This window comes from Hemiscyllium ocellatum, chromosome 12 (genome assembly GCF_020745735.1).
Source record: "Hemiscyllium ocellatum isolate sHemOce1 chromosome 12, sHemOce1.pat.X.cur, whole genome shotgun sequence".
Taxonomy (NCBI): Eukaryota; Metazoa; Chordata; class Chondrichthyes; order Orectolobiformes; family Hemiscylliidae; genus Hemiscyllium; species Hemiscyllium ocellatum.
Genome location: NC_083412.1, coordinates 38,813,136 through 38,838,803, shown reverse-complemented (window position 1 = coordinate 38,838,803; position 25,668 = coordinate 38,813,136). Strand labels below are relative to the sequence as shown.

The 25,668-nt window shown below is 39.5% G+C and overlaps 1 protein-coding gene across 7 annotated transcripts in view; it reads right to left on the bottom strand.

Annotated features, from left to right (window-relative positions):
- The window catches only part of dmd (dystrophin), a 1,983,095-nt gene that overhangs the window by 375,603 nt on the left and 1,581,824 nt on the right, over positions 1-25,668 (bottom strand). For all 7 annotated transcript variants that reach the window (XM_060833515.1, XM_060833512.1, XM_060833514.1 and 4 more), the window contains one exon: positions 3,796-4,007. In XM_060833515.1, the coding sequence (XP_060689498.1) occupies positions 3,796-4,007 (212 nt within the window). The remainder of the gene's footprint in view (positions 1-3,795; positions 4,008-25,668) is intronic.

Below are 25,668 nucleotides of genomic sequence, written 5' to 3'. Positions count from 1 at the left end.
CTTCTTCAGGAATTGAGGCATTCCTGAAGAAGGGCTTATGCCTGAAACGTCGAATTTCTTGTTCCTTGGATGTTGCCTGACCTGCTGCGCTTTTCCAGCAACACATTTTCAGCTCTGATCTCCAGCATCTGCAGACCTCACTTTCTCCTTGAAGAATGAAAAGTTGCTCAAGCATCAACATTTCCTCCATACACTGCTCTGTCTAATCTATAATGAGATTCAAATGCAGCTTCACTGCTTATTTATGTCAAATACCCTTTGACCTTCGACTACTTAGCATCAACTACAATTTTAACAGTAATAAATACAAACCATAAAATTATTAGGAACATGTTGATATGTTTTAACTCCCATTGGTTCCCATTGCCTGATGATTGAGAGATTCAGAGATTATGTTCATTGTCATAGAGTTATAGAGATGTACAGCATGGAAACAGACCCTTCGCTCCAATCCATAAATGTTGCAATTATACCAGCCTCCACCACATCCTCTGGCAGCTCATTCCATACACGTACCACCCTCTGTGTGAAAAGGGTGCCCCTTAAGTCTATTTTATATTTTTCCCCTCAAACCTGAAAACTATGCCCTATAGTTCTGGACTCCCTGACTCCAGGGAAAAGACTGTGTCTATTTATCCTATCCATGCCCCTCATGATTTTCTAAACCTCTATAAGGTCACCACTCAATCTCCAACGGTCCAGGGAAAACAGCCCCAGCCTGTTCAGCCTCTCCCTATACTTCAAATCCTCCAATCTTGGCAACATCCTTGTAAACCTTTTCAAGTTTCACAACATCTTTCCAATAGGAAGGAGACTAGAATTGCACGCAATATTCCAACAGTGGTCTAACCAATGTCCTGTACAGCCGCAACATGATCTCCCAACTCTGTAGTCAATACTCTGACCAATAAATGAAAGCATACCAAACACCTTCTTCACTATCCTATCTACCTGTGCCTCCACTTTCAAGGAGCTATGAACCTGCACTCCAAGGTCTCTTTGTTTAGCAACACTCCCTCAGACCTTACCATTAAGTGTTTAAGACCTGCTAAGATTTGCTTTCCCAAAATGCAGCACCTCGTATTTATCTGAATTAAAACTGCACCTGCTACTTCTTGGCCCATTGGCCCATCCGGTCAGGATTCTGTTGTAATCTGAGGTAACCTTCTTTGCTGTCCATTACACCTCCAATTTTGGTGTCATTTGCAAAATTACTAACTCGACCTCTTATGCTCGCATCCAAATCATTTGTGTAAATGACAAAAAGTAGTAGACCCAGCACTGATCCTTGTGACAATCCACTGGTCACAGGTTTTTAAACAGTGGCACCACATTAGCCAACCTCCAGTCTTCCGGCACCTCACCTGTGACTATCGATGATACAAATATTTCATCATGAGGCCCAGCAATCACTTCTCTGGCTTCCCACAGAGCTCTAGGGTACACCTGATCAAATCCTGGGGATTTAACCACCTTTACCCATTTCAAGACATCCAGCACTTCCTTCTCTGTAATATGGACATTTTGCAAGGTGTCACTATATATTACCCTACAGTCTATATCTTCCATGTCCTTTTCCACAGTAAATACTGATGCAACATACTCGTTTACCATCTCCTCATTTTCTGTTGCTGATCTTTGAGGAGCCCTATTCTCTCCCTAGTTACGCTTTTGTCCTGAATGTATTTGTATAAACCCTTTGTATTCTCCTTAATTCTTTAACTCTATTTGCCAAAGCTATCTCACGTCCCCTTTTTGCCCTCCTGATTTCCCTCTTCAGTATACTCCTACTGCTTTTATACTCTTCTAAGGATTCACTCGATCTATCCTGTCTATCCGTTACATATGCTTCCTTCTTTTTCTTAACCAAACCCTCAATTTCTTTAGTCATCCAGCATTCCCTGTACCTACCAGCCTTTCCTTTCACTCTGCCCCAATCAGCTTTCGAAAGTTCTTGCCTAATACTGTCAAAATTGGCCTTTTTCCAATTTAGAATTCAACTTTTAAATCTGGTCAATCTTTTTCTATCACTATTTTAAATCTAATGGAATTATGGTCGCTGGCCCCAAAGTGCTTCCCCACTGACGCCTCAGTCACCTGCATTGCCTTATTTCCCAAGAGTAGGTCAAGTTTTGCACTTTCTCTAGTAGATACATCCACATATTGAATCAGAAAATTTTCTTGCACACACTTAACAAATTTCTCTCTATCTAAACCCTTAACACTATGGCAGTCCCAGTTTCTGTTTGGAAAGCTATAATCCCTGACCATAACCACCCTATTATTCTTACAGATAACTGAGATCTCCTTACAAGTTTATTTCTCAATTTCCCTCTGACTATTAGGGGGACTATAATACAATCCCAAAAAGGTGATCATCCCTTTCTTATTTCTCAGTTCTACCCAAATAACTTCCCTGGAATGGCGGGACTACCTTACGCTGAAAGACTGGAGCGACTGGGCTTGCATACCCTTGAGTTTAAAAGGCTGAGAGGGGATCTGATTGAGACATTAGATTATTAAAGGATTGGACACTGTGGAGGCAGGTAACATGTTTCCACTGATGGGTGTGTGCCGAACCAGAGGACACAGCTTAAAAATACGAGGTAGACCATTTAGGACAGAGATGAGGAGAAAATTCTTCACCCAGAGAGTGGTGGCTGTGTGGAATGCTCTGCCCCAGAGGGCAGTGGAGGCCCAGTCTCTGGATTCATTTAAGAAAGAGTTGGATAGAGCTCGCAAGGATAGTGGAATCAAGGGTAATGGAGATAAGGCAGGAACAGGATACTGATTAAGGATGATCAGCCATGATCATATTGAATGGTGGTGCAGGCTCAAAGGGCAGAATGGCCTACTCCTGCACCTATTGTCTATTGTCTATTGAATATCCTCCCTCAGCACAGCTAAAATGTTATCCCTTATCAAAAACGTCACTCCCCCTTCTCTCTTGCCTCCCTTTCTATCCTCCCTGTAGCATTTGTATCCTGGACCATGAAGCTGCCAGTCCTGTCCATCCCTGAGCCATGTTTCTGTAATTGCTATGATATCCTCGTCCCATGTTCCTAGCCATGCCCTGAGTTCATCTGCCTTCCCCGTTAGGCACCTTGCATTGAAATAAATGCAGTTTAATTTATTAGTCCTACCTTGTCCCTGCCTGCCCTGACTGTTTGACTCTCTTTTGTTCTCAACTGGGCAAGTCTCAGATTGATCTCTTTCCTCACTATCTGCCTGGGTCCCACAACCCCACCTTACTAGTTTAAGTGCTTCCAAGCAGCTCCAGTAAATGTCTCTGCCAGTCCCCTTCCAATTCAGGAGTAATCCGTCCTTTTTGCACAGATCACTTCTACCCCAAAAGAGATTCATTTTAACATGACACTTCCAATTTTAAACTTTCATCCTGATTTGTAAATCCCTCCACAATATCAGCCCTCTCTTTGGCCTTCTCCAAATTTATAACCCTCTACACTCACCCAATTCTGCTCTCCTGCGCATCCTTCATTCCACCTTCAGATGCAAAGGTCCTCAGCTTGAGGATTTCTTTCCAAAACCATTTCATTTATCTTCCATAATATTTACCTTGAACCAATCATTTGGACAGCTGCACTGCAAACTTAAATAGCTCAGCATCGAATGCTGACTGATAAGGCTCTTGTGATATGCTTTATAGTAAAACACTATAAAGTTTAAGCTGCGATTGAGGAAGGGGGAAGAACGGGAAAAGACATTTTTTTTTCCTGTTGATTTATCTATCCTAAATAAAAAGGCTGTCGACATTTATAAAGCCATCTGATTTACCTTAACATCTGCATTCTGCTTCATTAGTATGTCCATGGTATAGGAAACTTCCTTCCAGGAGGCTTGCTTGGTTCTGATTTTCTCTAAAAGTTCCTCTGCCTCTTGTTTGGCTTCAAGCCACTGGTTGGAATCCTTTAGCATTTCTTGTAGCTGTTGAGTGCGGGACTGTAACCTGTTCTGCACTTCATCCCACTGATTTTGAACTTTTTCAACTGCAGGAAAAAGGGTAAGAAAATTAAAGTAAAAGGTTACATCAAAGAACAATTTTATTACAAGGGTGCAAACATTCATCCATTGTGCAAGGAAATCCATTACAATCAGCATGCTTTAGGTATTTGGAGATCTTATGTCTTCTACATTTCATTTGTCACAAGTATGAAAACAGATGCAAAGTCTGAATCAATGCAATCTCCGCCATTCAATAAAGTAATGGTTGATCTGATTGTAATCTGAACTCTACATTCCTGAAATCTCCATAATCTTTCATCCCCTTAGATTCTAAAAAACTATCTACCGAAGCCTAAAAAAGATACCAAGAGTCTGTATCCACTGACTTTTGAGGAAGGGAATTGCAAAGATCCAAAACTCTCTGATTATCTTTTCTTATCTTGGTCTTAATTGGCTGACCCACAGTTTAATGTTGGGTTCCAAATGCGAAAGGGAGGGCCCACCTAACCCAACATATTATTGTTACCAAGTTTTATTTCATTCAAGCAGTGGTTCCCACCATAATACACACTAATAGAAGTTAATCTTGTATCTGGGCTTCTGGTGTCATGGCTTATGGGGGATGGTGAGCTTGGCGAGGATGTGGGAGAGGTGGTGCAGTGGGGAGCTGCTCTGGAAGCCAAGCCCCACTATTCCTAGAGTTGATTAAAAAGATTGAATTGATATCCAAAATTTCCTCGACTGATAAACTCAGATTAAAAGAAAACACCTCTCAGATTTCTGTACTTAACAGGAAAACATTGTTCTCAATTGATGGCAGAAAAGAAACGTGAATGCCAAATCCATAATTCTCTACAGGTGAAATTTTATCCTTTAAAAAAAAATCCTCATCCACATACAAACAAACACGCAAAGAAATGAGATAAAACATGGGTAGTGAAGGACCAAATAAAACAACAGTGAAGCCCAGTTTTGGCACTGGTCTGGATTACAGACATTGATGAGATATTTTCTTTCAGTTCCTTTTTGAGTTTTTGAAGACATGTGATTGTAGACACAACGATTCTCAATCTTTCATTTGCTGCCCCTGGACATAAAATCATGGAGCTGAGGTGTTTAACATTCTCCCCTCCACATGAATAAAGCTGTCTTGTAGATATGACACATAATGAGATGGGTATTACATTGACAAAAACTAACTGCAACACCTTCCAAAGTCCTTTGGTTTAAAGCAGCATTTTTTCTCATTTTTAAATCCACAATCTAACATAACTAACACCTTTTTTTAAACAGACCTTCCTCACCCTTTGCACATAGAATGAGGGCAGAACTTAAATTTTAACTTTTGTTGTTTTTGTGATTACATTTTAAGAAACATTTTGCATCTAGAAACCAGACAAAACTGGAAAGTGGATCATTTAATGCTTGTGTGTGAGCTATCAATATTTAGTCGATAAATACACAACTTCTGAGTTAGTTCTCGCAAATAAAATGCTTGCCAAGTGGATGTGAAAAGAAGAAACAACAAATATTGATCTTTAGGAAATTTAAATTGGATTTCAACTATAAAGTGTATAATGAACACAGGTGCACAAAACTTTGATCTGGAATCTATTCCTACACTGGAGATTTCTAGGGCAAAATTAAATTTTAAAGTGTTAACACTGGTCCCTGAACAAGTGTTATCTATTCATTATGATTCCATCCTCAAGGCATTATAGACCTGAATGAAATTGGAATTTATGTGTTTTTTAACTAACGAGCAGTGTACCCTGAATGCATTTCTAAATGGACAATAAAATCTGAATTGAATCAGTTGGAGAAAAAGGGCGAATGGAAGGTCCTAATAAGTTGTTCTATGTGCACAAAAATGGATGTGGGGAATGGGAAGTCCAGCAAAGAAGAGAAAAAGCAGAGAAACCTGAAATTGCATTGGCACCACGAAACTTAGCAAAGATTCATTTAGCAATGGAAAAACAAATGACTTAGAAATAAAAAAAAAGAGAAATGAAATGACTCAAGCAAGAGGATGCGAGACATTGGGAAACGAAAATTTAAAAGTTTGAACTGAAAGAAAAAGAAAAAAGCAATGGGAAGACAAGCGAATAAAAAGAAAAAGAGCATTGGAAATAAGAAAGAGAAAAAAGAAACAAAGAGAAATGAAAAGAGAGATGAAAGATCACGCAAAGAAACAATGGAAACTAATTTTTTAAAAAAAACTTGAACACCTAAGAGATAAGGAAACAATGCAAAATGACATGACTAAACAATGGCTTAGGGCAGAGGTAGCAAGAAAAGGTCATAGCTTAGATGATTTCAATCAATGATTTCCTTTAAATAAGAATCTGCATTTAGTGCCTAAAGAAACAGATGATGGAATGAAAATATAGTTTTCCAACCCATTTTGGAACGTTCACTTAAGCTCCACTATTCTTGGGATTAAGAAAAATTGCTCAAAGCTTCCAATCTACTGTCTAATGGACTTGGGTTAACAGAAAACACTGAGCAGGTTTCTGTACTTAATGAGAAACACTATTCATTGTAAAGATATCAGTGCTAACTACAGGGAAGTAAAATGTGAATTATCAATGTATAACTCCCATGAAAGCTGAAGCTCTATCATGCTTATACCCCATTCATACAGATCAGATACACACAGACAAGAAACAAACATCAATGTTATAGGTAGGGGAAAAACGGTAGGTAAACAATGCTTAATAACACCCGTCCATAGGATTGAATGAGGTATCCTTATTGCTTCTCCAAATCTTGAATGCCAGTGATTATGGTCAGTGTAAATTAATATTTCTTTGCTATCATGTCAGACATGAACTTGAAACATTGAAGGGTCAATAATAATCCCATCTCTTCCTCTGGTTTATTTTCTTTAAAATGTACCCCACATTGGCTTCACTATTTCTGACTTGTCATCTTGTAATAAGACTACACCTACTCCCAAGTCATTGGTACCAAACACCATTTTGAAAGGTCTTAAAAAGCCCTGGGGAGGGGGAACAACCGGTTCATTTATTACGATTGCTTTCAAATTCTCAAAGGCTGCTTGGCATTCTGGTGGCCCTGTCAATTTTGCTTGTTTAACAACCTTGTTAAATTACAACTAACATGCTGAAATTGCACAAAAACTTCCAGTAAAGCTCTCACATTCCTAAAAAAAGTCCCATTATTTCTAAATTAGTTTTAGGAATGAGGACTTTCACTGAAACTTTCAATTTCACCGATCTTAGTCTACAATATATCCTAGGGAAGATATTCTTGCTTATGCAAATTCACATAAACTGGTCTTCTAATTGCTTTATATGTCCTTCCTATCTGATACTATGTATTACAGCATTTTAATAAGCACATAGTTAGATATAATTATTTCATTTCATAAGCCTTTGCAACATAGCTGTGGCATTTTTTCAACCCAAATGGCATGAATCCATATTAGTATAATCTATTTGCTATAACAGAAGTGAATGGCTCTTTAGCCCTTGATATTCATGGCACTTGTTAGTACCTCTACGATCGATCAATCTTTGAAAGAAATGAGGCACTGCCAACCTTACTGATGCAGTGTTCTTTCTAATTGTGGAGTTGGGCATGAATTTATTTGTGTGAGCTGTTATTTTTCTGTCGTCTATACAGAATCTAGTTCATTCATCTGGTTAAGGAACCACCATTACTGGAAAACTCCAACTTCTTTGAGTAGGTTCATTCAAGTGATTTTCTAGCATGTATTGAATTCTTTTTCCAACTATTGTGGTACAAACTGTGGGTAATTTTAATGACATTTGGTGAGTTCTAATTATTTTTTGAGTGAGTGACTGCTGGGTTTTTGTGTGTATCTGAAGTTAAGGATCAACTTGTGAGTACTTCTGTAACCACAGTGACTTCTTTGAAAAATAATTTGTGAAGTCTGAGTGTAGAGTGAATAGATTTGTGGGCTAATGGATTTTTGTTTCTTTTGGATTACTTGCGACTCACTATGGTAAATAATGGAACCTCAAGGTTTGTTAAGAGCATTTTGCAATCTCTTTTTTTAACTTATGTGAAATTCCTATAACTGAGAAACATGTAGCTTCAATTTTAATTTCGCGTAATGTATTAGTCTTGGGAACACCTAAGCAATGGATGGTGATGTATAGCAATAGCCCTGAAATGGAAATGATAGGTTTAATCAGTTGGATTACCGTGGAGTGAAAAGCTTAAGTTAGTTCAAAACCAGAAGTGTTAGAGTGAAAATCCAGAATTATGTATTTACACTGAGTATGGCAAAAATATGGTGTGGTAACTCCGAGAAGAAACAATCACTGTTCCAGTTCAACTCCTGAAACCTCAGGTGAATTAAACCTACTGACGTGTTAGGTACAGGAATACTGGTGTGAGTATTATGGGTGGTGTTTTGATTACTGTAGATGAGTGATGTTTGAAAATTCAACAGGGGTTTTTGCATGCAATACAAAAGCTGTTTTATTTCTTTTCAATTTATAAAGGCATGTTTTGGGATAAATGGGTTTATATTTTGACTGCATGTTTAAAACCTTTGTGTTTTTACTGTACATAGATAATTTGGATTTTTTTTTGTTCCTTATTGAATAAATGCCTATTTTGTGGTTAAAGCACAATGTACAGCATGTGTATTTATGGTTCAGAAAGAGACCACTTTGTTAAAACCAAAACAAATAAGCTTATGATCTGTGGAGTAGGGTTCCTATCTGTGATTTGACTTGTGATCCCAGCATTATCAGCTGGAATCACAACATTGTTGACTTTTCTGGGCTCAACTTGGTACCGACTTGGTACTGACTCTACCTATATCGTGCTTAGCTCAGGTAGTACATTCAAGTGTATCTCTATAGATTTGCTTGTACGTCTCAAGTAGTCTTACAAGGTATTGCTGTTGCCCTTCTAAATAGGAGAACAGAGTGTCTAACTGCACTAAATATCAGAATTGGTGAGACAAATTAAAGAAGTTTTGTTTGAGAAGTGTTTGTGTCTCCTTTTAGATTAGATTAGATTACTTACAGTGTGGAAACAGGCCCTTCGGCCCAACAAGTCCACACCGACCCGCCGAAGCGCAACCCACCCATACCCCTACATTTACCCCTTACCTAACACTATGGGCAATTTAGCACGGCCAATTCACCTGACCCACACATCTTTGGACTGTGGGAGGAAACCGGAGCACCCGGAGGAAACCTACGCAGACACGGGGAGAACGTGAAAACTCCACACAGTCAGTCGCCTGAGTCGGGAATTGAACCCGGGTCTCTGGCGCTGTGAGGCAGCAGTGCTAACCACTGTGCCACCGTGCCGCCCACTCTGTTCAACTTGGAAATCCTCTGAAGCTCTTATCACCTGACACACTTGTTCCTCCTTTCTGCCATACTTTCTCTGGAAATCGGGTTGTCATATCCATCATTATAACAATGTACAATCGCCCTGCCTCTATCTTTGGTAATGGTCCAACACAATCTATGATACTTGACTGCCATGTTTTTCAAAAACTGGTGTGATCATTCAATTTTCCATGATCAGATTGAATGGTGGATCAGGCTGAATGGGCTAATGTTGCCAAGTCACAAAAATTGACTTGTTGAAAGGACAAGTCTATTGATAGATATAGCCAATGAAATTTCAGCTTTTGTAACAAAGAAACAATTGACAAACACTAACAGTGAAACATCACACCAATCAGAATGTAAAAATGTACAAATGACTTTTCAACCATTAACCAATTCGGTTACTGAAGTATTCTGCAACTATGTTGCCATTACTGATGATAAGATTGTGTTCAGCCAAACGCTTGAACAAATTGTTTGATTAATATAGAGAGTTAATTTTGTTAAAAGTGAATTTGCCAAAGCCAAAGTAACTCACAAACTGTGGGATAAGGTCAAATGTCTCCCAGAGAACCCAAAACAAGGGATAGAAGAATGAGGGGGGAATCTCACAGAAACATACAAACCCTGATGGGACTGGACAAGCTATATGTGGGAAGAATGTTCCCAATGTTGGGGAAGTCCAGAACTAGGAGTCAGAGTCTAAGAATAAAGGGTAAGCCATTCAGGACTGAGATGAGGAAGAATTTCTATCACTCAGAGAGTTGTGAATCTGTGGAATTCTCTCCCACAGGAAGCTGCATGGGCCAGTTCATTAAATATATTCAAGGCAGAGCAGGACATGGCTCTTGCAGCTAAATAGATCAAGGGATATGGACAGAAAGTGGGAATGGGATACTGAGATTGCATGGTCAGCCATGATCGTACTGAATGGTCTACTCCTACATTTATTATCTATGTTTCTAGTTCATGGATTTTCCCAAAACAAAAAAAAATGAACAAAACAAAACATTCTGCAATATTTTTGCATTAATGGATTTTATCAAAGCTTGTTCCAAATTTCAGCACTCTTGTGTTCCATTGAGCAAGTTTCATTATAAAGGCAAAACAGTTGAATGGACAAAGGAATAGCAGAGTGTCTCTGACAATTTGAAAACTGAGCTCCTACTATTTAGGGTTTTGCTGTTCCCAACAACATGTCTTGACAAGTCATTTAAACTGTATGAATGCGTAATTGGGAAGGGTGTACAGATAATTGTGCCCCACTGTTATATAAATCGTCATAAAATGTATAAATGTGTAAAGTTCCAATAAAACCATAACAATTATCAATTTTCATGGCTGACCACTACTCATGAGAAAAGATATTCACACCAGGTTTAGCATACTTTAACAAGAACAAATCAAATAAATTATTTCTAACCTAATATGACTAAAGGGAGATGCTGAACAGGCTGGGGCTGTTTTCTCTGGAACATCAGAGGCTGAGGGGTGACCTTATAGAGGTTTACAAAATTATGAGGGGCATGGATAGGATAGGATAAATAGACAAAGTCTTTTCTCTGGGGTCAGGGAGTCCAGAACTAGAGAGCATAGATTTAGTTTCAGAGGGGAAAGATGTGAAAGAGACCTAAGGGACAACTTTTTCATGCAGAGGGTGGTACATGTATGGAGTGAGCTGCCAGAGGAAGTGGTGGAGGCTGGTACAATTACAACATTTAAGAGGCATTTGGATGGGTATATGAATAGGAAGGGTTTGGAGGGATATGGTCCGGGTGCTGGCAGGTGGGACTAGATTGGGTTGGGATATCTAGTCGGCATGGACAGGTTGGACCGAAGGGTCTGTTTCCATGCTGTACATCTCTATGATTCTATGAACTATGCTACACAGCCCAACTACACACCCAAGTGATCAAAATTAAGCCAATAAAAAGATAAATGGGTTGATACGTATTTGATGGGCTGGAAAAGAATAGTCAGGGTAAACAAAATTCTGAAAATCAACAGTCCAGCCCACAAGTTGGAAAGATATTTTTCACAGGCCATTCATCTTAGCTGTGTCCACATGCTGTTGTGAAGAAGGTGACAGTTGCTTTCTGATTTGATGGTCAATCAGATCTTCTAATTTCAGAGTTTCTTTTAAACCTTTTTTCTAACATAGAGAGATGTTGTGAAGGAGGTGGAGAGACAGAGGGAGAGATATCCAGATTCTTTCTGTCTTGATTTGCTAAAGGAGATGAAGAAGCATATGTCAGGTAGAAACAAGATAGATCAAGTGAATCCTTAAGAGAGTATAAAGGCAGTAGGAGTATACTTAAGAGGGAAATCAGAAGGGCAAAAAGGGGACATAAGATAGCTTTGGCAAACAGAGTTAAAGAGAATCCAAAGGGTTTTTACAAATACATTAAGGACAAGAGGGTAACTAGGGGGAGAATACGGCCCCTCAAAGGTCAGCAAGGCAGCCTTTGTGTGGAGCTGCAAGGAGATGGGGGAAATACTAAACGAGCATTTTGCATCAGTATTTACTGTAGAAAAGGTCATGGAAGATGTAGAATGTTGGGAAATAGATGGTGACATCTTGAAAAATGTCTGTATGACAGAGGAGAACATGCTGGATGTCTTGAAATGCATACAGGTGGATAAACCCCCAGGATCTGATCAGGTGTACCCTAGAACTCTGTGGGAGGCTAGGGAAGTGATTGCTGGGCCCCTTGCTGAGATATTTGTATCATTGATAGTCAGTGAGGTACCAGAAGACTGGAGGTTGGCTAATGTGGTGTATTGGTTAAGAAGGGTGGTAAGGACAAGCCAGGGAACTATAGACCAGTGAGTCTGACCTCAGTGGTGGACAAGTTGTTGGAGGGAATCCTGAGGGACAGGATGTACCTGTATTTGGAAAGTCCAGGAATGATTAGGGATAGTCAACATGGCTTTGTGCGTGGGAAATCGTGTCTCACAAACTTAATTGAGTTTTTTGAAGAAGTAACAAAGAGGATTGATGAGGGCAGAGCAGTAGATGTGATCTATATGGACTTCAGGAAGGCGTTCGGCAAGGTTACCCATGGGAGACTGGTTAGCAAGGTTAGATCTCATGGCATATCGGGAGAACTAGCCATTTGGATACAGAACTGGCTCAAACGTAGAACAGAGAGGATGATAATGGAGGGTTGTTTTACAGACTGGAGGCCACCAGTGGAGTGCCAAAAGGATCGGTGCTGGTTCCACTACTTTTAGTAATGCATATAAATGGCTTGGTTGTGAGCATAAGAGGTACAGTTAGTAAGTTTGCGGATGACACCAAAATTGGAGGTGCAGTGGACAGCAAAAAAGATTACCTCAGATTACAGCGGGATCTTGATCAGATGGGCCAATAGGCTGAGGAGTGGCAGATGGAGTTTAATTTAGATAAATGCGAGGTACTGCATTTTGGGAAGGCAAATCTTAGCTGGACGTACACTCTTAATGGTGAGGTCCCAGGGAATGCTGTTGAACAGAAAGACCTTGGAGTGCAGGTTCATAGCTCCTTGAAAGTGGATAGGATAGGATAGTGAAGAAGGCGTTTGGTATGCTTTCTTTTATTAGTCAGAGTATTGAGTACAGGAGTTGTGAAGTCATGTTGCAGCTGTACAGGACATTGATTAGGCCACTGTTGGAATATTGCGTGCAATTCTAGTCTCTTTCCTATTGGAAGGATGTTGTGAAACTTGAAAGGGTTCAGAAAAGATTTGCAAGTATGTTGCCAGGACTCGAGGATTTGAGCTATTGGGAGAGGTTGAATAGGCTTGGGTTGTCTTCACTGGAGCATCAGAGGCTGAGGGGTGACCTTATAGAGGTTTACAAAATCATGAGAGGCATGGATAGGATAAATAGAAAAAGTCTCTTCCTTGGGGTGTGGATTCCAGAAATAGAGGGAATAGGTTTAGGGTTTGAGGGGAAAGATATAAAAGATTCCTAAGGGGCAACCTTTTCACACAGAGGGTGGTACGTGTTTGGAATGAGCTGCCAGAGGAAGTGGTGAAGGCTAGTACAATTGCAACATTTAAAAGGCATCTGGATGGGTACATGAACAGAAAGTGTTTGGAGGCAGATGGGCTGCGTGCAGGTAGGTGGGACTAGATTGGGTTGAGATATCTAGTCGGCATGGACGAGTTGGACCGAAAGGTCTGTTTTCATGCTGTACATCTCTATGACTCTCTGTAGTCTCTGTGGGTTTAGCTTTGCAGTTTTTAAAAATTCTTATAGCTCAACCATTCAGAATGGAATTGTCAGGTTGTCAGGTGGAATTTCTTTCAGTGAAAAAGATGCTGTGCTTCTTGAATTCACCTCTCAATGTTTCAAAAAGCAACATTATATCACATATAGTTTTTAAAGAAATGCAGCATCAGATTTTCAAATGCAAATCTCACCTGGCATTTCAGTGATAGAATTCCGACTTTCATTTCAGTTTACAGTTATATATCAAAAAAATGCAGCCTTTCACAACAACAAAAACAGAAATTGCTAGTAAAGCTGAGCGGGTCTGGCAGCATGTATGGAGAGAAGTCAGATTGGGTGCGGTGACCCTTCCTCAGAACTGTCATTTGCAACTGGATATTGATGCCAGGAACTGTTGTTACATGGAGACTCAATGGCCAGTTATCCCAGTTACTTATTTTTTCATGCAAACCAAATGTGTGTTTGCAGGAATACTCAATGGTGCAGAAAGAGGCACAGAGTTTGGTATTGGATCTCAAAAATCTTGAAAATGATTTCCAATAGTTTTGTAGTGAGAGTCATTTATACAGACCACTACTCTTCACATTTTTGGAGAGACCACATGGCAGTAATTTTAAGCTATTTTGTTTTTGAAAATCATTCCTGCAACAGACAATGACAATGCCATAGTGGACACTTTGTTAAGAGCAAACATAAAAGATTATTAAAAATGTAATGATCAAAATGGAATGTGTAGAATATGATTGTTATTAAAGTACCTTGTGTTTAATGTAAACATATTATTAATCTCAACAGAACATTGGAATAATGATAAGAAAAACAAGATAGAAACTGAAACTATCTTTTAAGGATACCTTTTAATTTTTTATTCTCTGTGGGAGAGGCAAGATAAAGATTTTCTATGCATAATTATCATTTGGGAATTTGCATTTTATAGTAGAGGCAAATTAGTTTTTATTGGCTTTCCTCTGTTAACTCCCCAGAGATGACCACAACAAATATTCTTAATTTTTTTTTTAGCATACAGCTACATCACACTTTAAATTAAAACCTAGTTCTACTTAAAAATGAAGAAGACGGTTGCAGAGCTTTGAGTGAAAAAATGAATTTATTACTTACTAAGAAAAACCAACATCAATCACACACAAACACAGACGTAAAGCTTAAAATGGAAGGAATGTCTCATATAAAAAGGAAAATCAAGAAAATATAGTTTTAAAAAATGCCTCAGAGTCCTTGAGGTGTCCAATTGTTTAACTGATGCCTTGTATCCCAGCAGTGACACAACTGGGAACAACCTTTGAGTTGTCAATGATTGGATGACTTTGCGTTTTGCTGAATGAATGTTTCTCTAATTTGCTTTAACATTAGGCACTGCTTCTCAAGAGGCTGGGGTAAACAAGGAGAGGCAGAGAGATAGAGAAAGAGAGCAAGCTTTTCAGTTCTGCTAGTACAAGTTGACTTTCATCTCCATAGCATGAAATATAGATCCTCTGTATACTCTCTTTCCTATCATCATTGCATGAAATGTCCAGAAAAGTGTAAATCAAACAGGAGATATATACCTGAGTGACCACTTTCAGCTATTTTGATGTCATCTTAATTTCAGTTCAAACTGACCCTTCTTTAATTGATGGTTTCTTCAAATGGCTAACCTCGTCAGGTGACCTCGGTGGCCATCTTTAGTCAATGCTCCTTTTTAAAACCATTTAGGACACAATCCAGGTACAGCAAACTTTGATTTAACCATGATGTGGAGGAGCCTGTATTGGACTGGTGTAGACAAAGTTAAAAAGTTGCACAACACCAGGTTACACTCCAACAGATTTATTTGGAAGCTTTCAGAGTGCTGCTCCTTCATCAGATAGCTTCATCAGACAGCTACCTGAAGGAGCAGCGCTCCAAAAGCTCGTGCTTCCAAATAAACCTGTTGGAGTATAACCTGGTTTTCTGTAATTTTTAACTTTGAATTAACCAACAGCTTATGAACTGGCATTCTCAACAAACCAGCAAAAATTATCTACCTGAAATATGAAGATTACTGTATTATCACAATTTCCTCAATTTGAGGGCATGCATGAGAATGCTCTCTGCCATTAAGTTTTATTCTAGACAAAGTTGCATTATTATTTAAATGATTTATACTGTAAATAAAGTATAACAGTGAGGTATATACCACCTTAATGATATTTCTATTACTTAGTATGTGGTTTTACACTGATTATGTGGATCTCTTGATCAACTGTAATATTTGATCAGCTGGTACCCTCCTAATCCCATTGGTTCCAGTTAATAAAAGATTTACAATATTAAAATCACAGGATAGAAAGTGAAAATTTTTACATTATCATAATACACTGTCAAGCCTAAAATATCTTTGGACACACTGCCAAGGCTGCAAGAACTTTTGCCCAGCTATTCTAACACTTCCCTTTAATTGTCCGGAACCAATTAAATTTCACTCCTACTCCATTTTTTGCTCCTCTCACATATTCAACTGAACAACTGAAGCTATACATGTTTATGATAATAAGTTGTCCACATAAAGCTAGGATAACTCATTAAAACAATTATGCACAATTGTCCATGGTCAACTAATTTTCATAATTATCCACAGCAGACAGCACTATGTAATCCATTTATAACCATCTCCAGGCAAACAGCACCTGTAACGATAAATCTACTCCAGACATTACATCGTCACATGTCCAGTAACACAAAAATGTACTTATTTAAGATGTATCATTAAAATACAGGCATGAAAACCACTCACTATTTAAACCGACAATCTACATTGACAACAACGTTAGTAGATGGGCAGAAAGTAGTTGCAGTGAATTAAATACCGACTCCACCTTTGACTGGATTCCCTTTCTACAGACTTCATTCGATAGAAAGTAAAACCCCAGTGAATGTAAAATGGATCCTAATTCGCTCCAACCAAGCTGTGCCCCTGAGATCTTGAACATCATCTCACACTTTCCACTCTTTCCAGTTCAATACTGAGCCAATTTAAACCTGAGACTGATGTCATACCGAAATATTCTAACCTCACTCTGTTATCAATGCATGCATCTTGACACCACACAGCCATCAGCTCATTCTTCCAATTGCACGTGGTCACAACATATTGCTACAACTGTTACTCAACAGGTCTTATTTCCCTATGCATGCTTGGGTGGCACAGTGGTTAGCACTGCTACCTCACAGCACTAGGGATCCGGGTTCGATTCCCATCTTAGGCAACTGTCTGTGTGGAGTTTGCACATTCTCCCCATGTCTGTGTGGGTTTCCTCTGGGTGCTCTGGTTTCCTCCCACAATCCAAAGATGTGCAGGTTAGGTGAATTGGCCATGCTAAATTGCCCACGCTAAATTAGTGTTCGGTACATTAGTCAAGGGTAGGGGAATGGGTCTGGGTGTGTTACTTTTTGGACAGTGGGTGTGGACTTGTTGGGCCAAAGGGCCTGTTTCCAAATTGCAATCCTATTATTGTTTCTAAACAATAGGATCAAGCAGTATGACCTCGACTTTCAGATCCTTAACCCTCTTGGAATACTCTTCCAATTCTGGCCTTTTGAGATTTGCTGATTTGAATCACTCCAACACTGCAAGCAGTGCCTTCAGCTGCCAGGATTCTAAGCTTTAGAGTTCCCTTCCTAACCCCCTTTACTTCTCCTCCCTGCTCCAAAATATTTATGAAGTTTAGCTTTAAGACCAAACTATGGGTCACTGGCTAAATATCTCCTCATATGGCTTACTGTCAAATGAGATAACCCTCCTCTTTAGAATTTCAGGACCTATTACTTAAAGATGCCATGAAATAAAAATTGTTATCTGATTGCAAAAAAGACTGGATTATTTGTTGAATTATTCAATCTTGACTCTGAGTAGAAATGTTTGTGTTTGTAGTTTTTGCCCCTGCATCAAGCAAGCACTGGATTGTGTGCAACTTTCACTGCACTCCCAAAGTAATTAATTGGTATTAATTTACACCAGCTTCAGTAGGTGTTAACAAATTTGCACTGATCTGAAAATTGAGTTTGCAACCTTACTCCTCCAATCATCCTCACAATAAGATCACTGACATTTTGAAAATGTCCTACAGCTAACCATCCAAAGTGCCCATCTGTTTTCTGTGGTTGGCTCCTCTTAATAAGCAGTATTCTCTGATTGCCATTTGAGGCTACAATTAGTTGGTTTGTGTGCAACACTCAGTTCAATGGCTTTCATGGACAGTGGAGCCAATAAGGCCCAATAAACTTAATTTTGCTATTCTGAAAGTTTAAGGTCATGGTTGCTTGGAAAATTTAAGTTGGCTGGGTGTGAATATCAGTGAGTGAGGAACTGTAGTGAACAGTTCACATTGAGAACAATGTTGAGGTCCTAACTTATGGCTAATAGAGTCAGAGAGTCATAGAACCATACAGCATGGAAACAGATCCTTTGGTCCAACCAGTCCATACCGAACATAATCCTAACTTAAACTAGTCCCACCTGTCTGCTCCTGGCCCCTATCTCTTCAAACCTTTCCTATTCATGTATCTAGCCATTTGTCTTTTCGACATTGTAATTGTACCGGCATCCACCACTTCCTCAGGAAGTTCATTCTTGACATTCGAAGCATAAAAGTAAGCTGATTCCCATCATACCCATATACCCAATTTGCTTTTAAAATTCCTCCCTTCCCCTCCCCACGGTTGGTTATTTCAAAGCTAAAATTAAACCCTACGTTGTGTGAAGCACTTTGAAATATTCCAATTATGTCTGAATTGTTACTAATTAGATATTTTGGATTCCTTAACATGTCAGCATATTAAAATATTAAAGAATTGATTAACTAGAGCCGAGAGTGTAAATTAAATAATAGACTCTTGCAGTGCCACGCTTGCCAGAAGGCACAGAATTAAATACAGAAACAGAAAAAGTTGGCAATACTTGACAGTCAAAGCAGTATCTTTGAAGAGACTAGGTAAGTGAATGCTTGGATGTCAACCATTGACTGAACACAAAAAAAAACAAGTAAAAGGGACGTTTTGCACAAGTGATTTGTCTTCTTTTCCTGTACAATGTGTGGTTGAACAGCACCCGCTCTTCATTTAGTTCCTTTCTTTCGTTTTTGCTGAAGTGTCTAAAATGAATCTGTTTTCATCACTGATGCAGACTAAAGTGCTGAGTTTCATTTTGCTTTTCTTTTTTAGATTGCCAGAATCACAATTTCCTTTGGTATTTTAAAAAATGAATACTCCTATTACTCACTGTTCTGTCTGTTGTTATTGACCGTGATCTGCAGTGATTTGATTTATAAATGAGTTTTTTCCACATTCTCAAATGGTGAAGAAACCTCTTCTTGGCTCCACTAGCAAAGTGAACTTAATGAAAGTTGGATTGTCATTAAGTCTTCATTGGCAAAGTTATATTTAATAAGCTTATCAAAGCACATTTAGATCATGACATATGCTACTCAGCAGGTCTGCTTATTTACAAAAGGTATAATTTGGTAAAATTTTCATTTGAGGATGCAACATGAAAATAATTAATACAGCATATGATTGCTCTCAAAATATAATTCAAAAGCTATTAATGTTAATGAGTAGCAGTGGTGCTCTGGGTATCCTAATACTTTTGGATTTACTGATGCATTGGCCATTATGGTCACTGTGACAGCCCTAATCTACTGTTATCTGGAACTCATTACTTATCTAATGAAGTGTAACAGGAAAGACTATAATAGTTTTTACAGCTTATAAAATTGCCCTGCTCAGCTTTGCAGCCAACCATATAATTTGCTAAATAGTATAGGTCTGTATTCCCACATTGCAGCATTGACGTTAATGACTGGCTGAAACATGCTTCTGATCCTACAAAATGGCAGCACATTGTCCATCAAGTTTCATCATGCTTTGAGTTGCAACTTTGAACTGATAATGAAAAAAGGAAGTAATTCCAGCACTCTAGATCCCAATACCTCTTTGGACATCCTACCCATGTGTTCAAAGATCTGTGGGTGAGAATCAATCTATTCAGTCAAATAAAAACCATGGCAGAACCTGTGAAGTTGGCATCCTTGAATCAAGGGACAGCTGATTAGGATAGTTTTCACTGTGGGACATCCCCTAGAGCAGTGCTCATCAATTACAACCATGTGTTAATTCATTTGATTAATGAGTTTCAGTTTGCCTTGGTTGGGCAAACCAAATAGCCAAGGTGCCCTCTTCAGGTTGTTCTTCCAGGGTTGACCAGTTGTGTGGACATGGAGAAGTGTGGAATAAGACATTGCTTTTATCTTACTCATAGCATGTAGCTGATCAGATTTCATTGCCAAGACACATATGGTTATTTGAGTGCTCCCACCTAAAGAACTGTACCTCACCATGCCATGGATGAGGTGTGGGTGGTGTAGGGTAAGAGGTTTTGCAATATAGAGTTGACAGCTACTTTGAGCCAATGGCCTCCTTTAAATGGGACATTTGCTACAGGGACTTGATTAGATGGTGGTGGAAAAGCACAGCGGGTCAGACAACTTCCAAGGAGCAGGAAAATTGATGTTTCAGGCAAAAGCCCTTCACATCAGGATTCCTGATGAAGGATTTTTTCCCGAAACGCTGATTGTCCTGCTCCTCGGATGCTGTCTGACCTGCTGTGCTTTTCCACCACCACTCTAATCCAGACTCTGATCTCCAGCATCTGTAGTCCTCACTTTCGCTTATTTGCTACAGGGAACCAAATGAGCATCTTGTTATGGATTAAGACTGGTCAATTACATCGGACCCTGACCATACAATATATACATTGATGGTTTCTAATCATATTGGAGTGGGTGGTGGACTGTGAACTGCCTTGATGCAGTTGGCGCTTACATTACTTCACACTGTGTTGGAATGGTCAGTTCTATCACTTGTATAAATGGTTCCAATGCATGCAGCATATCCTCTGGTCAAGTTTTTCAAAAAAATGACATTTACATGCGGTGATGGACCCTCTAACCGAAACAGGGGGTGCTCAATGATTGGCGCTACAGAAAATAGGCTCAGTTTCTTCATCACTATGAAAAGTGAAGAGAAGGCTATTGACCCCTTTTAGGGTCCTTGACGTAACACCAGACCAGGAGAAAGTGAGGACTGCAGATGCTGGAGAGTCAGAGTCAAAAAGAGTGTTGCTGGAAAAGCACAGCAGGTCAGACAGCGTCCGAGGGGAAGAAGAGTCGAAGTTTCTGGCATAAGCCCTTCATCAGGAATGGAGGGCTTATGCCTGAAACATTGACTCTTCTGCTCCTCGGATGCTGCCTGACTTGCTGTGCTTTTCTAGCGCCACACTTTTTAGCACCAGGTCAAACAGGTGAAAATTGCCTGCCTTAAGAGAAAAAATGGCAAAGGGAAGGAAAATTGAATGAAACTGGCATCAATGTTTTGGCAAGAATCAGAAAACAAGCAGATTGTTAAAAATACAGTCACTTTGTTCTGCCCATTGAGTTCCTGGCAGAATTAGATAACCCTTACTGTTGCAGACTGGGGCCCACAACAGGATAAACAAGAGACACACCGGGCCTCTGATAAATAATGATCAAACATAAATAAATAAATACTCGAGCAGGGAGTGCAAATCAAGCACCTGATGATTGAATGGACTCTCTGTGATGGGGTTTTTAAAATTTATCTTTGTGGTGTCGCTCAGTCCTCGAAATGCTCAACGTTTGTTGTATACGTATGTGCAGTGTAGTCATGGTGATAGTAGGAAGTATAATTTATATTTTTGCTCCATCATTATCATCTTTTTTAACTGTCTCTACCCTTGAGTTGGCACTTCCAGCATTCCACAGAATTGACATTAGATGGGTGCAACAGGCCAGCAAATTAAAAAGGAACTGGCTCTGTTTGCCATTCCTCACTGCCCAAAGTGCATAATTTCAAAGGAAAATCAGACTTAATGTTGCTACTTTGAATGGATTTCGATAAACATCATGGTCTGTATTTTCATAATTTCACACTTATCCCTAATCCTCTCCTCTATCACCCACTGAAATGATCCACTTCACCCATTTATAACCAGAAGGAGAACACTGATTTACATATGTGATGAGACTGCCAACAACTGTCTGAAAGCTTTGGGACAGAAAATAAATTTGGGATTTTTCAGTATAACAAATAAAGAACAAAACACTCACATGGTACCTTTCACACTTTCAGAACCTGCCAAACCACTTTGAATTCAATCAGCTGGTTTTGAAGGAGAATTGTCACTGTTACTGAGGAAAGTGCAGCAACTAATTCATGCATAGGACAGTTCCACAGTCAATGAATGAGTAGTTTTTGAATGTGTAGTTAAGGGGCAAGGACGGGCCAGTATAGGAGGACATTTTGTGACCAACTGATGGACTGTGACACCTCCAAAGTCAAAACTGAGTGTATTCACAAAAATCTAGAAAAATCACAAGCACAGGATTTCATTACAACTAGCAGTTGACTAATGTGGATACTATAGCTTACTGAACACTCTTAATGCATGAATTAGTGCCAGAAAAACAATAAGGTTAATCAGAAGGTTGGCAAAATCCAGGAAACAGAAAAAACATAGTCAGCTGTGCGACTTAGCCCTGATTGAAAGCCGGCTAGCAGAGCAACACTAAAATACCTGATCTCCCAGGTTATCAAAAGCATTGTTCCAAATTCTTTCAAATATCATAGGAGTTCAAAAGATAGGTGATATATATTTGAAAGTGATTAAGTCAGAGGACAAGGAAGACAGGGCTGGAGAATGGCTTGCTCTTTCAGGAGCCAGTACAGATATGATGGGACAAAAGGCCTCATTTTCTATGGTAGAATTCTGTGATTCCTTTATGATACCATCACTTCAGGACTAAGCTTGTGTTGTTTTAAGAGTCTGCCTGTCCAACAAATTAACAATTTAATCGATTGGAAAAATACCTGTACCCATCCAATTATCATATGAAAATGAAGCACCAACAAGAGGCAAGTCAGACTCATAGAAGATTCATGATGAAAGGGTCTTTTTCAGGTTGGAAAAGTGTGTAGAACTAATGGAGTGCCACAACGGTTAATCCAAAAGCCACAATTATTAACTAGCTATATTCATGATTTAGGTGAGGGGGCAAAGTATAATGTATACAAATTTGCAAATGACATAAAAATAAATGAGATGGCATGTTGTGATGAGATAAAGAATCTACAAGTGGTCTTAGGCTTGAGACAGTGGGCAAATAGCTGTCAGTGTATTTGCAGATGAAGTTCAATGGAAGGAAACACAAAATCATGCACCTTGGTAGGAAGAATGACAAAGTCCAACCGGCTTATCTTCTTTTCCACCTATCCACTCCACCCTCTCCTCCCTGACCTATCACCTTCATCTCCTCCCCCACTCACCCATTATACTCTATGCTACTCTCTCCCCACCCCACCCCCCCCAGCTTATCTCTCCATGCTTCCAGCTCACTGCCTTTATTCTTGATGAAGGGCTTTTGCTCGAAACGTCGATTTCGCTGCTCGTTGGATGCTGCCTGAACTGCTGTGCTCTTCCAGCACCACTGATCCAGAATGACAAAGTAGACTATTATTTAAATGGAAGAAGTCCCTCAAAAAAAGGTAACAGAGAGGGAGCTGGGTGTTCTTGTGCATGAAAAGGCGCTGCTTGTAATTAAGACGAATGGGATTTTGGCCCCTAATGCTCGGTGTTGGAGTTTAAAAGTAGGGAAGACTTGTTAAAACTGTAGTGTGTTGGAGTGATCACATCTGGAATACTGTGTACAGTTTTTGTCCTGGCATTTAAGAAAGGATATTCTGGCATCAAAGGCAGATCTGAAGAGATTCACTAGGCCATCTATCGGAAAAAGAGGTTGATTTATCAAGAATGGCTCACAACAGATTAAGCTTTTGTTCATTAGAGTTTAAAAGAATGAGAGGTAACATTACTGACAAATATAAGGAGCCTTGACAAGATAGATGTTGAGAAGGTGTTTCCACTCGTGTGTGAATCTTGAATGCGGGGACATAATAACAGAACAAGAGGTCATTCAGTTAACACTGTGATGTGAAAGAATTTCTTCTCCCAGAGTGTAGTGAATGTTTGAAATTCTCTCCCACAAAGAGTTGTGGAAGGCAGATTTAAAATAAGAGGCAGATAGAGTTTTGAAATTTTGAAGAATTGATGAGCTGACATGAAAGAGGAGCCATATCTTATTGGAAGGCAAAAGGGTGGGGGATGGGGATGGGTATGGGTGTGGTTTTAATGATCAAATGACCTAATCCTGCTCCCATTCTTTATGGTATGTTCAAAAGAACAAATGGAAAAGTTATCTTGCTTTCTGCCACTAGACAACTCACCTAAACTTAAGCAAATGCAAAATAAAAGGAAAACTTTTAAGGGATGTTTAGATTAGACTTACAGTGTGGAAACAGGCCCTTCGGCCCAACAAGTCCACACCGACCCGCCGAAGCACAACCCACCCATACCCCTACATTTACCCCTTACCTAACACTACGGGCAATTTAGCATGACCAATTCACCTGACCCGCACATCTTTGGACTGTGGGAGGAAACCGGAGCACCCGGAGGAAACCCACGCAGACACAGGGAGAACGTGCAAACTCCACACAGTCAGTCGCCTGAGGCGGGAATTGAACCCAGGTCCCTGGCGCTGTGAGGCAGCAGTGCTAACCACTGTGCCACCGTGCTGCCCCAAATTAGCATTTAAATGTGCCCCTCAACAAACAAGAGTGTAAGAGGCATTTTTATTTAATACCCTTCATCTATGTGAACTGCCACCTTGGCTTGTGCCTCAAATGAACTTCCTACAGACTGAAACAGGCATTTAAGCATCAACACGTACTCCCTGATTTTGGTTGCCATTTTACTCCAAACAGTCCATTTACATTGAATCACTGAAACAAAAAGAATGACAAAACTTCCTGTGCACAGCAATTTTGGAAATTTTGGAAAGAGAGAAACTTTTTTTTTCTAATATTGCACCCACTTTGTGACTTTTGGTGCAGCAGACTGCTGGAGTACTAGAAATTAAGGGTAGCTATAAATGGACTACTATGTTACAAAAATGTTTTATCCAATCATCTATGTCTAAAATTACTGAGTGAACAGAAATGAACACAAGTAGATCTATAATGGGTTTGATGAGGTTTGAATTTCCAATTTCCTCACTTAATAGGCTGATTCACTTTAGTGCTGCAGACTACTGAGGGTCACTGCCAATTCCTGGAAATATTGGGACAGGTGACAGGAATAGGTCTCAACCCAGTTGATGCTAGCCGTGCATCCCTTTGGGTAGGCCAGACTGCGTACTGGAAACACATTGTAGGACTTCAAGTTAGACAAATAATGGAGCTTGAGTATCAGAAAGCATTCCACTCCATTTTCCAAGAAATCTGCAGAATGAACATTGAGAAAAGACTTCTAATTCTATTGCGGTTATCAGAACCACAAGATGCCCCAAATTAATGTACAGTCACGATAGTGCCTTTAAAGTGCAGTTGCTACTGTCATGTCAAAAACATGGCAGCCACTTTGTGATTAGCAAGATCCCTTAATAACAGAATAATATTAACTAGGTCAGTTGTTTACATCATGTTGACTGCGAAAAAACAGCTGCAAAACACAAAGTCAGAAAACAGGGTGTGGTTTTGCAATATGTAATTAGCCTGAAGATGCTGTGTCTTACGCCACAGGAAGTAAATTTGGGAATTGTTGCATGAAGACTTACATGTGTAACATAAAGTTTGAACACTCATACAATTCAAAGATCACGAAGCAGGGATTTTAAAAATTCAATACAGATCAACACAAATAAAAAGGAAAATTAAGGATAAACAAGAACAACAATATACACTATGTACATGGAAGGATGATGTGGAGGTGCTGGTGTTGGACTGGGGTGTACAAGGTTAAAAATCGTGCAACACCAGGCTACGGTCTAACAGGTTTAATTGGAAGCACCAGCTTTTAGAGTGCTGCTTCTTCATCAGTACTCCACAACCACCTTGTGTGATTTTTAACTTTGTACATGGAAGGAATTTGATCTCTACTTCCTTCCCATCAATCCTTTCTCCACTAAAGATGCTTTAATTTCATGTAAGAGTCCGTTGGACTTCTCTAGCTACCCACACTTCTTATCAGCCCTTT